Raw genomic sequence first — 13335 nt, 5'->3', positions numbered from 1 at the left:
CCCCCCCCGGGGGGGATGGTCACACCACAATCCCTTCTCCTCCATTCTCCTCTCAGGATGCACGCACACGCGCCCGGTGTGAGTTTTAAGCCACTGGGTCCGGGATGCGAACCGCGGTCGACTACGTGGGAGTCCAGTGACATAGCCATTATGCTAACTGCTGGTTCCCATCTTTCTAATTCTTTTAGTTCAATCTGAATGTTCAGAAGCAAGCAGAAAGAGGTGATCTGGAATCTCTTTGCCGTTCTGTTATGATTGCTGGTGCAGCAGATTCAGTAGATATTGAGGAATATGTTAACTCTAATAGTATTTGGATGTTTAGCTACAGTGTCCTTAGATCCATCTAGAAACACATTAAATGGATATTGAAGAGTGGAGAGACAAGAAAAAAGAAAATGAAAACGAGAGAGAAACAACAACAAAGAAAGAGAAAAAAAAGACAAAAAAAAGAAAAAAAAATTAATTATTGTTTTTCTTTAAAAAAGCAAAAAAAAATAGAAACGTGTATGGTGAGCGGTGGAACTGAGAGCAAGAGAAAAAATTTACCTTTAAAAAAATCGTAAAAAGGAAAAATTACAAAAATATGAGAAGACAGGGACCAGCAGTTAGCATAATGGCTATGTTGCTGGACTCCCATGTAGTTGAGTCCTGGATCCCGTGCCTTGAACTCACGCCAGCCGCGTGTGCATGTGTGCCCAAGATCCCAAGAGGAGAATGGAGAAGGGATTGTGGTGTGCCCATCCTCCCGGGGGGTGATTTCTCGCTTTCTGTCTCTTTGTCTGTCTGGTGAGCGCACGTGCCCTATAGCAAAAAAAACAAAACAAAACAAAACAAAACAAACAAACAAACAAAAAAACTCTCCAAAAAGAAAAAGAAAAAGAAAATGAGAAGACAGAAGCAGAGAGAGACAGAGACAGAGAGACAGAGATAGAAGGCCAGAGGGGTCTCCCTACCATGCTAGCTTGTTTGCTGGAGGCTGAATTATCAGTAGAAAATCTTCATTTCTCTTGTCCCCTGAAATAACTAGTTACAGTAGTCATAATTCTTAACTATCTGAATTTAAAGGTAATATTTTATATTTTGGAAATGAATAAATAAGAAAAAGAAATAACTGAAAATTTATTTTTAAATATTTTATTTTAATATTATTTATTGTAGAATCTCATTGCTATTCAATTTCATTTCTGTAGCCTAAACTAAAAGTTGTAACCTTGGCCATGGTGTGTGGAAGAGATTTAGGGACATAGATAAGAAAGAACAGTTGCAGTTTTGAAAGCTAGGGTAGCCAAGTGGAAAAGTAGAAATGAAATGCAAATAGTTGAAAGAACTCATACCTTGGAAGCAAATGTCCCTTTATAAATACTTCATTTCATTTTGAGTACTCTTTGCATGAAGTAATGCTCAAATCCTAAAGTCTACTCACCTCCAAAGAATGAGAAAAAAAGATGTTCATTCTAATTACCCAGACAGGTTAAAGATTTTAGTTAATATGATGTTAACAAAAGAAAGTTCCAAAAGATTAAGATATTGGGGTCCCCAGCTTGGCAATAGTAGTGTGTAACTTGCCCCAGAAGTTTGTGCAATAATGAAGATATTTAGGTACATTGATTTAAGTAACTTCTTAAAAGTACTGTTACTTAGAAATAATCAAGACTAAATCTAAAGTTAAATTCCTGGAATAAAAGAAAGGAATTTAAGTTGTGGGGTAAATAAATGGTTGTGTAAATAAATTCTAGTGACCCAAGAGTTCTCTGGCAGCTGCTTCCACCCATCCTGCAGAGGGCCTGGGCAGGTTGAGGTCTGCCAGTCTGCAGACGCTCAGGTGCTGCTCTCTGCTATGACCATTGAGCATGCTTGGACAGAGAGACTGCCATTCTGTCCCAAGGCACTGGAATTCTGCAGTTGCCCTTGATTACTGACCTTTGATGTCTATAAGGATGCCCCAGGAGTGGAGCAGACAAGGAGAGGTCTGAGCTGCTCTGGATGAAAGCCCTGCAATTAGGCATGTGGTATAAATCATCTTTAACAAAGTGGTCTGCTGGTTTCAGAGCCAGGCCTCCTATCAGCTTTGTATGCTCGTGGGCCCAGAGCTTATTGACCAAGTCGTTGATTGACTGGACCACTCTCACTGCTAAGATCGTTTTAAACGTTATGTCACGGCCTGCCTGATGAAGAATGCTGACTTAACAGTACTTCACTGAGTCCTGAGCTTCAGACTTGCCCCGGACTCTGCTTTTCCTGTCCCTCTGCCAGTCTGATGCTGCCTGTCCCTCCTGCTGTACTGGCATTAGTCTCCAATTCACTGGACTATTTTTTCCTTTGGGTTTTTCTTATCTAAAATACCACAGCCCTCTATGCTATTTGCTAAACTGGGATCTATCAGCCCAGTGCTTTTACCATCTATACCACCTGAGTGCTGTTCATAGAAACTTGTCAATATGTTTTCTCCCTACGGAACTTACATTCATTTTGAGAGACAAAAATGTCTTTCTCTCTCTCTCACTCTCTCTTTCACTCTCTCTCTCTCACACACACACACACACACATACACATGAGAATTATAAGAATCTTGAATAAAAGTGAAGTGATATGACCAAGAACATTTCTAGAATTTCTGAGAAAAATGTAGGAGTCAAAAGAGATGCAGGTTTTCTATCAGTTTATGCCTAAATGGTGCTAGAGCAGTGTGGTAGTATTTCTCCTTCCTCTTTGTGTCATTGCTCTTTCCTTATTTAAATAATATCATATTTTCCAGAATAATACATGGAGAATATGACTGTGCAAAAACCCAAGTATAAAAAAATCCAATTGATGTGGATTGTTGAATTTGGTTCATTTTTCTTTCTCTTGAAAATGCATTTTTTTCCTTTTTTTTTTTTTTTTGGGTGGGATGGTTGCCACCAAGAAACAAAGATAGAGGGAAAAGTGAGAAACCCAGCCTTCCGGGGGGATAGCCATGCCACAGTCACCTCCCTTCCATTTTCCGTTGAGATTTTGGGTATGCATGCCCACATGCCTCGTGTGAGTTTCAAGCCACTGGGTCTAGGATTGTGGTCGGCCATGTGGGAATCCAGCACCTTAAACACTACACCATTTTCTGACTCTGAGAAATATATCTTCCCAAAAACAAATAATGTGGTTAGTGTGATCATTACAAATCTGGCAAATAAACTTCCTGAAGGAATTTTATGTCACTGATCTTTGTTTCTTTTTTCCTTTCAGGTGTTGCTGGCACCAACATCATAATAGGCATAATTGCCGGCACCATTTTAGTGCTGGCCCTCATTTTAGGAATAACTGCGTGGGGTTATAAGTAAGTGAAACATCTCAGTATTTTACTATTGAAATATACTTTTAACCACTTTGATGAAATAGTCAGTTAATGCCTATTCTTGGCATAGTTAGAAATAATAACAATTTATTGATTTTTAGATTTTGAAATAACTCCCTTCTATTCTAGAAGTACTGAATCGTGTTTCATTGAAGCAAGTTAAATAAGTCTAAATTGCATCTTAAGGAAAGGCCAGGTTGCTTCTCACCGTAGTGACAGCTTTTCTTGATTTAGACCCATATCCCCAAATCTAGGCAGTACCTTCCACTGGAGAGCTTAGTGCGTTAGTAACAAGATACACTATCATTTATTAAATAGGTGAGTGTTTGTGTGGAAAAAAAATAAAAAGACTGTTGTAAGATTTAGCTTGTTAAAATTCAAGTTGCAATTTTTAAAGCCCAGTTCTTTCTTAAGCTTTAAAGTTCCATTTATAACTACTTTGGTTCTATTAGGTCGTCAGGAAAGTCATGATGTCTTTTTCTGTTTTTCTATGCAAAAATGCATCATGACTTTCACAAAGACCCAATATATGTAAATTTTGAAAAGTTTTAAGTTGGGTAAATTTGAATACTCTTTGATACCCTTAAACATCATGCTAAGTAAATGCCTTCAAATAGTCTAACTTATTTATATATTTAATGTGTTCAGTTTCCTTTTTAAGTACTTCAGTCCTGCGGTACGGAAAACTTCCTTAGTATTCAAACAACTAATTTAAGTTTAATAGCTTAAAACGTAAATATGGTGAGCCTTAAGTTTTCTTTAATATTTCAACTTAAAATCATACTCTGCTGATGTCTGAGGATGTACCAGTGCATAGGACTTAGATTTTTCACCATTTGGAAGGCCTGCACCTTTTTCTAGGCATCCTGGGCATTCGTCCATCTCATAGCGTATTTGTTTTCCTCATGGATCAAACTTAGTTAACTAGATATTTGGGGAATTATTATAGAATATTTTTTAGACTTATAGTAAAATTATCCCAGACCTTTCCGTAGAGTCATCTTTGCCCTGTGGGTAAATGCATGTCACTCTGTACTGCCTGCTTGGCAGCCATAGCAGTTGTTCACTATTGTTATCACTGTGACCCGACATGGTCTTAAACCAGCTGGCTCAAAGGAGACACCTTTAACAGTGTGTATGGCAGTTGCTTGTGAGTTCAAAACTCTGTAAAGTTTCTTTGAAAGAAAAGGAAGAACAGTTTGTTTACTGCTAGGTTAAATGCTGTATGCCATGAGCATTAAAAACAGAGGTTGTTCGTGGAAGACTACCCTCACCGGTAGCACACACAGCGTAGTACAGTCTAGCATAGTGCCGTCAGCATGGCAGGGCAGAGTGAAGGAGAGCACAGCGTGAGAGTTAATCATTGCCCTTGCCACCAGGTCCAGGACTTGTACCGTGGTCAACTACATGGGAGTCCAGCAATGTAAACATTACTCCATTTGCTGGTCCCAGGTTTATATTTCAATAGGACTGAATTATTATTAAAGGAGTACCTTGCCTTGTTCCAGATGTTCAGCATCTGTGAGTTTCATGGATGTGCAGGTCATTAAGTATATCACACACATATATTTGCACAGTCTTATTTCAGCAGAACATTTGGATTATAAAATGAAAGGAAGACTTTTCTGTGTATTTATCATGTGAGCTCTCCTCATGCCCAGATGAATTAGCTCCGTTTTGGAGTCACACTCTTTTCTCAATTCCCTGATGCAGAACTAATGTAGTAATTGTCATCACAAGCGCTGCTGTAGTTCAGTAGCTCAGTGGCTTCATCTGGTCATGTGAAAATGGAAAAGGCATCAGCAGTTAGCGTAATGGCTATGTCGCTGGACTCCCATGTAGTCGGCCGCAGTTTGAGTCCTGGACCCAGTGGCTTAAACTCATGCCGGGTGCGTGAGCGTGCCTGCCCAAGATCCCAAGAGGAGAATGGAGGAGAAGGGATTGCGATGTGGCCATCCCCCCTGGAGGGTGATTTCTCGTTTTCTGTCTCACTGTCTCTCTCTGTCTGTCTGGCGAGCACATGCGCCCTAAAGCAAAAATCTCTCCAAAAAAAGGGATAGGAAAATTGTTAGCTCTGGAGAGCATGACTTTCTACCACCTGCTGATACAAGTGGATATTTCAGTTTTACAATCTTGGAAAATCTTACCTTTCAGAAGATATGAAACCTGAACACCTATTCCTATTACTTATATAATTACCATGTGTATTTGCTTTAATGATTAGAATTAAAAGTGCTTCTTTCTGTATACTATTTATTATTTTTATATACTGAATAGATGCACTTTGCAGCTTAATTAAGAGAAAAAAATCTTGTTCATACTGCATTATCTTCTTTATTTGATTCAGTAATTTGAATCTAAATGATTAAAGTTTGGTTTCTAAATGTATTCAGAATTTGTTTAAAAATGGAATGAGAATGTAGAAATTTTAGTAGAAGAATTAAACTTATGAATATGGTAATTCACATGTTCTACTTGAAATTTCAAAACAGAATTGGAACTTGAGAATTCATTTTCTCATTAGTTTTTCCAGTTTAACTCTGAACCTGGAGGTGGGGAATAGCAGGAATCAGAACTGAGGAGTACTTATTTGGAACCATACACCTCAGGTAGAAAGATTGAGGAAGTAAAAATAATACATGGTGAACAGAAAGATACCAGGCTTATTTTTTCCCCATTGGATAGTTTCTGAAGTGAAAACTGACAAATTGACACATTTACCCTCATGGGCCCATCATTAAACACAGTTATTTGTAGTGTGGATGAAGTAGATTGGTAGATGAAAGTGATAGAGATGAAATTTATATGAACAAATTATCTTTAATTTTAGAGGGAGAACCCCACACTACACAGTTGTTTGACCTTTCTAACATTCCTTCACAGTATAAACAATTATGTCAAGAGAGAAAGTTAACAGCTCTTCTGGAAAGTCACCAGTACTGCACTACCACACCCTTGGGACAGATTTTTATTTAAAATCAGTTTCTTTGAAAAAAAAACTCATAGAAGTTTATATTAGCGGGACCAGCAGTTAGCGTAATGGCTCTGTCACTGGACTTCCACGTAGTTTACCGCGGTTTGTGTCCCGGACCCGGTGGCTTAAAATTCACACTGGGCACATGTGCGTGCGTGCCCAAGATCCCGAGAGGAGAATGAAGGAGAAGGGATTGCGGCATGGCCATCCCCCCGGGGGGTGATTTCTTGCTTTCTGTCTCTCTGTCTCTCTCTGTCTGTCTGGCAAGCTCATGCTCCCTATAGCAAAAAAAACCTCTAGAAAAAAAAGTTTATGTTAGCTTATGGTCAAATAAAAACCGAGACTAAACACTGGACAGATGTTTTAACTGTGAAGCTTCAGCGAGTAGTAATAATAGAAGGCCTGTAATAGCTGTGAATTAACTCACTCTTCTTTATCATACCTGATGAAATAAAGCGTTCTATATGCACTTAAGTTGCATTTTAAATGTTTAGGAATGGCTGTAGATTAAAGCTCTTATTTATTTATTTATTTACTTATTTACTTATTTTCAGAGTCTTTTTGCTATAGGGCATATGCATTCACCAGGGAGAGAGAGACAGACAGACAGACAGACAGACAGAAAGTGAGAAATCACCCTCTGGGAAGGAGGGTGCCACACTAATTGCCACACTAATTCCTTCGCCGCTATTCTCCTCACAGGATTTTGGTCACACACACACACACGGTCACACACACACACACACACACACACACACACACACACACAAACACACACAGTGTGAGTTTTAAGCCACCAGGTCCAGGACTTGTACCGTGGTCAACTGCATGGGAGTCCAGCAATGTAAACATTACTCCATTTGCTGGTCCCAGGTTTATATTTCAATAGGACTGAATAATTATTTTATTTCTATAAAATAAAGTTAATTTATGGATAACTTGATTTATTAATTTTATTATTTAAATCAACATCCATGTCTGAAGCACCTGTATTTGAAAAAGTTTTGACTTTAGAACATTACTGAACATTTAGTGCACTATCACTGATGTTGAAAAAGTTGCTCTTTAGTGGTTGCGGCTTATTTATGCTTTTGAAAATGGATAGTTATTTGACACCAAATCTTTGGTGTCATCTTTTGTATTGATGAAGTGTATTTTGTGTGTGTGTATTCACCATTTTAATTCTGCTCTTTGCTATCCTATATTGAAGACCTTTCAATAAATGTTAGATCTTTTATGTTTAATATTATGTTTTGTAATTCCACAGGTAACTAATTCTAGTGTTTTTTTCTCCCTCTCTCTTCTTGTCTATGAAAAGAAACTATCGAGAACAGAGGTATGTGATGAGAATAATCTGAACATTTCATTGAAAGGCTTAACTCCTGTTATCAGTGTTGGGGTTCATACATGCAATATAAAGTGAAGTCAATTTTGTTCTCATGCTACAATAATCATATACTAACTTGATTTTTCTTGATCTTGAAATAAGATTTTTAATAATGGTTCTGTGAAATGTATTAATTTAAATAGATCTTTTATTACTTAATACGAATGGTTCTTTCGTCCAACAATACTGCAATTAGAAGATGTTCTTATTTGGTTATTTTAAATAAAGATATACATAGAGAAATAAATTAATTTTTTCCACCTAAAACAAATGTTCTCTATGTTAAGATGTCACATTTGTTTATATTAGTTTATTGACTTCTCTTTAAGTTTATGATATTCTTACTACCTAATATTTTATGAGAGTATTTTAAAAATGTGTTTCTCTTATATTAATAGTTGCCATGCATGAGTGATAAGGTTTATTTGGGCAAAATATGGCTCTCAGGAAAATGTCCTGTCACTTGATAAAGCCGGTTATCTCTGCATAAGAAAATATTTTAGATAATCACACAGGTAGTTAGGAAATTTGTATTCGTAGTTGAAATCTCTAATTGTCCCATGACTTGTTTTTAATAAAAATGCCCATAAAAAGTGTCAGCCACCCTGTTCATCATAATTTTAAAATTTAGCCAACAATGTAAAAAATGCATAGCATTTAAATTCTGTAAACATTGTCTATTTTACTTACATCTAAATTAGCACATAATATTGAGGTACATTTTTTGTTTTTCACATTTAGGAAGTTACTAATGCTATTAGCTATTCATACAAAAAATTAGAATATTGCCTAGATATTGATGACCCAGATCTGATTTTACAAAGAATAGAATACAGTTTTCCCTAAGACTCCATCCACAAGGTTTGGTTGTAAGACCAACAGTGGATACTAAAATCTGCCAAGGTTCAAGTTCCTTATATAAAACAACATAGTACATTTTCCCTATAATGCGTGCACATCTTCCTGCATTCTTTAACTCATCTCTACAGTATTTATATTACTTAATACAAGAGGAATGCTGCGTAAATAGTTGTTGTACTGTATTGTTTAGGGAATAATAATAATAATAAACACTGTACATGCTTTAGTACAGACACAGTCAATTTTTTTGAATATTTTTTTATCTGAAATTAGTTGAATCTACAGATGCAGAGCTTATGAATATGGAGGGCCAACTGTATTTAGTTCTGTACTGAAGATATTTAGGCATATTCCTACTTCACATTTTAGCATTTTTTCCCCCCAGTTTTTACTATAGGGTGTGTGTGCTTGCTGAAGAGAGACAGAGAGAAGGAAAGTGAGAAATCACTCCCCAGGGGGGATTGGCCATGCTGTAATCCCTTCTCCTCCATTCTTCCCTTGGGATTTGGGGTACCCACATACATGTGCAGAATGTATTTTTCAGTCCCCAGAGTGGGGGGACTCAAATACTGCAGTCAGCCATGTGGGATCCAGTGCCTATACTTCTGCACCTTCTGCTGGTCCCTTACTCAGATTTTTCTGTTGTTCTGTTACATGCCTGTGTTCAGTTAGGAGTAAGGTGTAATAAACATGTTGATAACAGTTTGCCTTCTGCAAGTTTTTGTATTGGTGGATTAAACCGACTGTGGATCCAGAGCGTTCCGTTGTTGCTGATGATGTGTTGTGGCTTATGATGAACATATCGACTTATTTTTCTTGTCATTATTCCCTAAATAATACAGTGTAACAACTATTCACATAGCCTTGACATTGTACAGGTATCTGTAAGTAATCTAGACATTATTTGAAGTACATGGGAGGATATGTATTTATTATATGCAAGTACTACATTGTTTTCTATAAGGACCTGAGCATCCTCAGGTTTTGGTAACTGCTGAGGGTCCTGGAACCAATCTTCTATAGACCTGGGAGACCTGTACTTTCTTACACAACTTTCATTTTTTCACAAATCAAAATTTAAACCTTACTGTTTTGTTTCTCTGTTATAATTTTAAACCCCTATAAGTCTTTAGCCATAATTATCTACAAAATCTCTATAAATACATATCACCCAGGAAGTACCAACAGAAAATCCTGATCTGTTCACATAGATATTGGAAAATATTGACATTGCTCTGGACTTACTAACTTACCGTTAATGGAAAAAGTAAAGTTGAGACAAAATTAATTAAATTTTATGAACAACTCTATTTCTTCATAACATGTTTTAAACTCTTGTGTTCAAAAGCACTTGAGCATAGCAGGAACCACTTAAACTTTCTGTTGGGCAGGAATTGATTAGTCATATCAGAAATCTTGAGTTTGGTGGCTTTCTTCAGTGGAAATAGGATTTGAGTAATAAGATAAAAGAAATTGATATCTCCATTTCCACAGGAGCTAAGGCCTAAATGTAACTTAAAATTGCTGAGTATTTAAAAAGGAAAGTGAAATGTTTCAAATATGTAACATAAACAAAGCTGAAATAGTGCTTTAAGAAGTGTTCTTATTAGGGGTACTGTTCAGAATAAGGGAACTACCTCCGCTATACAAAATATTAACATGTAAGTATGCACCATTTCCCTCTTCTAACTCACTACATACATAGATACTGATAAATACATTTCACACTAAGAATCTCCTTTATGTGCCTGATATAATTTCATGTCTCTTGGTGTTATTGAGTCATCATTTCATCTATCTGGCTACTCTTTTGGATCCTAGTCTGTATTTTAAGAGTTGCCACATCTTCAGTAGACATTAATATATTTCAACACAACTTTTTTTTTTTTTTTTGCCCTCATCCGTAACTAATGAATATTAGGTTTATGTGATAGTTCTCAAAAGAAGTAACAAATGATAGGCTTTAGATCAGGAAGTTGTGAATGTATAAATATCTTCTAAAGGATTTTCCTTTTTGAGAATGTATGCTAATGATGGTAGAGAAAGTGGTAAGGCCAATGGCCCAATATCTGTAATAAGAAAATTTTAATCTTGTAAAAATATCTTCAGGCATTCAAATAAGGATCTGCTTAGTTCCAAAGGGTGCAAAGAAGTAGAATTAAGATCTTGAGTTTTCATTATTGCCTTTAAATTAGTTCTTTCTTTGAGGTTCCACGGTGAGAAGACCAGTCAACAGTCCATTTGTGGTATTGGGAAGTTACTTAAACTTTCCTCAAATCTAAAATAAAGTTATTTGTAATCTGTAAAACATTATGGTGAAAGGAAGTTATAAGTATTTGGTGTCTGAGGCTGGTATTTCTCTGATCTTCAAATGAAGGAGGTGGATGTGGTTGTTCTCAAAGAGGAAAGCATCACTTATCCACTGGAATGAGGTGCATATATTCCAGATGAGCTAGTGGAAGTGTCAGTGACATGAAATGAAAGACCTATTACATGTAGCCAATTATTAGATTCCTATTAATGTTAGAATGGCTCAGAAATGCCAGATTAGGCATAACTTTCAAATTATTGGTGAGAAGAGGCAAGTTATTTTGTGAATGCATCTGATAACCTGAGAAATCTTCTCTCCTGACAATGTGTCCCAAAGGTTTTCAGTATATTAAAGGAATTTTATTATATGTTTACTTGCAAGTCTGACAGAAAGATGAGAAGCAACCCCCCTCCTTTTTTTTCTTTTTTTCTTTTTGTTCACAAACTGCTTAATAAAAACTGGAAACCCTGTTCTGTGGCATATGGAGGCAGATTCCCACATATGCACAGCGTAACTTTAAGTCTGCCAGGGTCATCTCAAGAAGGATAGAGACATAGAATCAAGGAGCTATGGAGAAGCCTTAGATATCAGGTAATTAGAGGATGGCTATTTCTACTTTTCTTTAAAATCTTCAGAAGAGAAAACCTCCACCATTTTTTTTAGTTGACTTTATTGTTTATATTATAGCATAATTGCTTTAGGACTTAGCAGCAATATGGTTTGGAACAAGAATAAGTAGGTTTTAGTTTTCAGGCAGGTTTCAAATAGCAGTAGCACAAGAAACATGAAGTGAATGTAGATGTATAAAACACCCATGTTCCACCGGAATCTTAATCTCTTACATTGTCTGAAATGAACATCCACCATTATGATTAATGACAAGTAGAATGATTGTATCTTTCTGATCTATGGTTTTACCATAAACAGACACCCTTTCCTGGCCCTTTTTCCTTTCTTTCTCACCTGTTTTGATATTTTATTTTCTGCCTGTGGATTTCCTACCTTTTAGATCTTTCCTAGTTGGTTTATTATGTTATTATTTCTGTGATATTCTTGAATCTGTCAGTGCGACTTGGTAAACAGTATACATAATTTCTTAAAACAGTAAAGTAACAAGTCCATGAAGAGATGGTATACACACCAACTAAGCATTGGAGAACACCAACTTCAGCATTAAAATTGAGACTTGTCTGAATTTTTATTTCTTTTTTTTCATTTTCCTCATTGAGTTCATAAAGGTTATTAAGGTGAATATTATAATTTGATGGATTTTTTTTTTTTTAGGAAAGTCAGACTTCCTTCATTAGAATACTAACACAACAACTTCATGATTTATAATTATAAGCACATTAAATGTTAAACTGGGACCAACCGGTGGCATTGTGGTTAAGGCAACTGGATTCCTCGTGGCCAACAGTGCTGTTAGAGTCTGGATCCAAAGTGTCATTGGGCACATGTGCATGTATACCCAAAATCCTGAAAGAAGGAAGAGATAAAGGAGAAGGAATTGTGGCATTACCATCCTCCATGGGAAATGCTTTTTTACTTTCTCCCTCTCCTTCTCTCTCTGACTCTTTCTGGTTAGTGCACGTAACTGCTGGAAAATTAAAACAAACAAAAAGTTGAACTGACTTTGTCTTCTGAGTAGAATAATTACAAACAATCAATATGCATGAGTATTGTGGACCTGGGAAGAAATAATAATGAAAAGTTGTATGAATCAGCTCCTCTGAGAAGTCATTAAGTTATAGGAGTTAGTCCTTATCTTAGAGTGTAAGAAATATTTTCAAAAGAATGTTATTTAATAGTATGCATCAATACAAAACACAAAATGAAATGCCAAGTTGTATAGGGGAGAAAAAGGTAATGTATATAGGAAAAGATAGTTTTGAGGAAAAAGAATTTAGTTACGCAATCATGTTTTTTTCTTATGGTTATTGTTTATGAAAAAGTTATTCACATGTGTAAAGTACTTGTATATATCATGAGAAAGTAGAGATAATTTTCTCACTATAAAACTTAAACACTGGTCAGACCACCCTATGTTGTAATCACTTTTAGATTCCAAAATCTGATGAAACAAAAACACTCAAAATTTAGGAAGAAAGCATGAATATGATAAAGAACTAGGAAATGAAGTTCAATTTAAAAAATATAAAGGATTGTTTAGTTGGTCATTTATGATCTTTCATAACAAATGACCAACTGTTATTTATTGACCAAAGGGAACTGATAGTCCTCTGTCTTCACTAAAGCAAGAAGAAATAGGTTTATTTTAGTATGTAATGACTATTATAAAAAGAAATTTCCAGAGAATGAAGGCCATTAAATATTATTATTAAGAGATCTATCATTGACATTTCCTATATGAAGAAAGCTACAAACAGTCCCATGGAATTTTAAGGTGAAAATAGAGAATTGGTTCCTGTATTTTGAGGACTTTGAAATGAAGATGGATACCAGGATAACAG

General features: G+C 36.1%; 1 protein-coding gene across 7 annotated transcripts in view; it reads left to right on the top strand.

Moving 5' to 3' along the window:
• The window catches only part of ADAM22 (ADAM metallopeptidase domain 22), a 267499-nt gene that overhangs the window by 224515 nt on the left and 29649 nt on the right, over positions 1 to 13335 (top strand). For all 7 annotated transcript variants that reach the window (XM_027769081.1, XM_006170477.2, XM_006170480.2 and 4 more), the window contains exons 25-26: positions 3223 to 3313; positions 7624 to 7641. In XM_027769081.1, coding sequence (XP_027624882.1) covers positions 3223 to 3313; positions 7624 to 7641 — 109 coding nt within the window. The remainder of the gene's footprint in view (positions 1 to 3222; positions 3314 to 7623; positions 7642 to 13335) is intronic.

This window comes from Tupaia chinensis, unplaced genomic scaffold (genome assembly GCF_000334495.1).
Source record: "Tupaia chinensis unplaced genomic scaffold, TupChi_1.0 Scaffold148587_1, whole genome shotgun sequence".
Lineage (NCBI taxonomy): Eukaryota > Metazoa > Chordata > Mammalia > Scandentia > Tupaiidae > Tupaia > Tupaia belangeri.
This window is presented reverse-complemented; position numbering and strand designations above follow the sequence as displayed.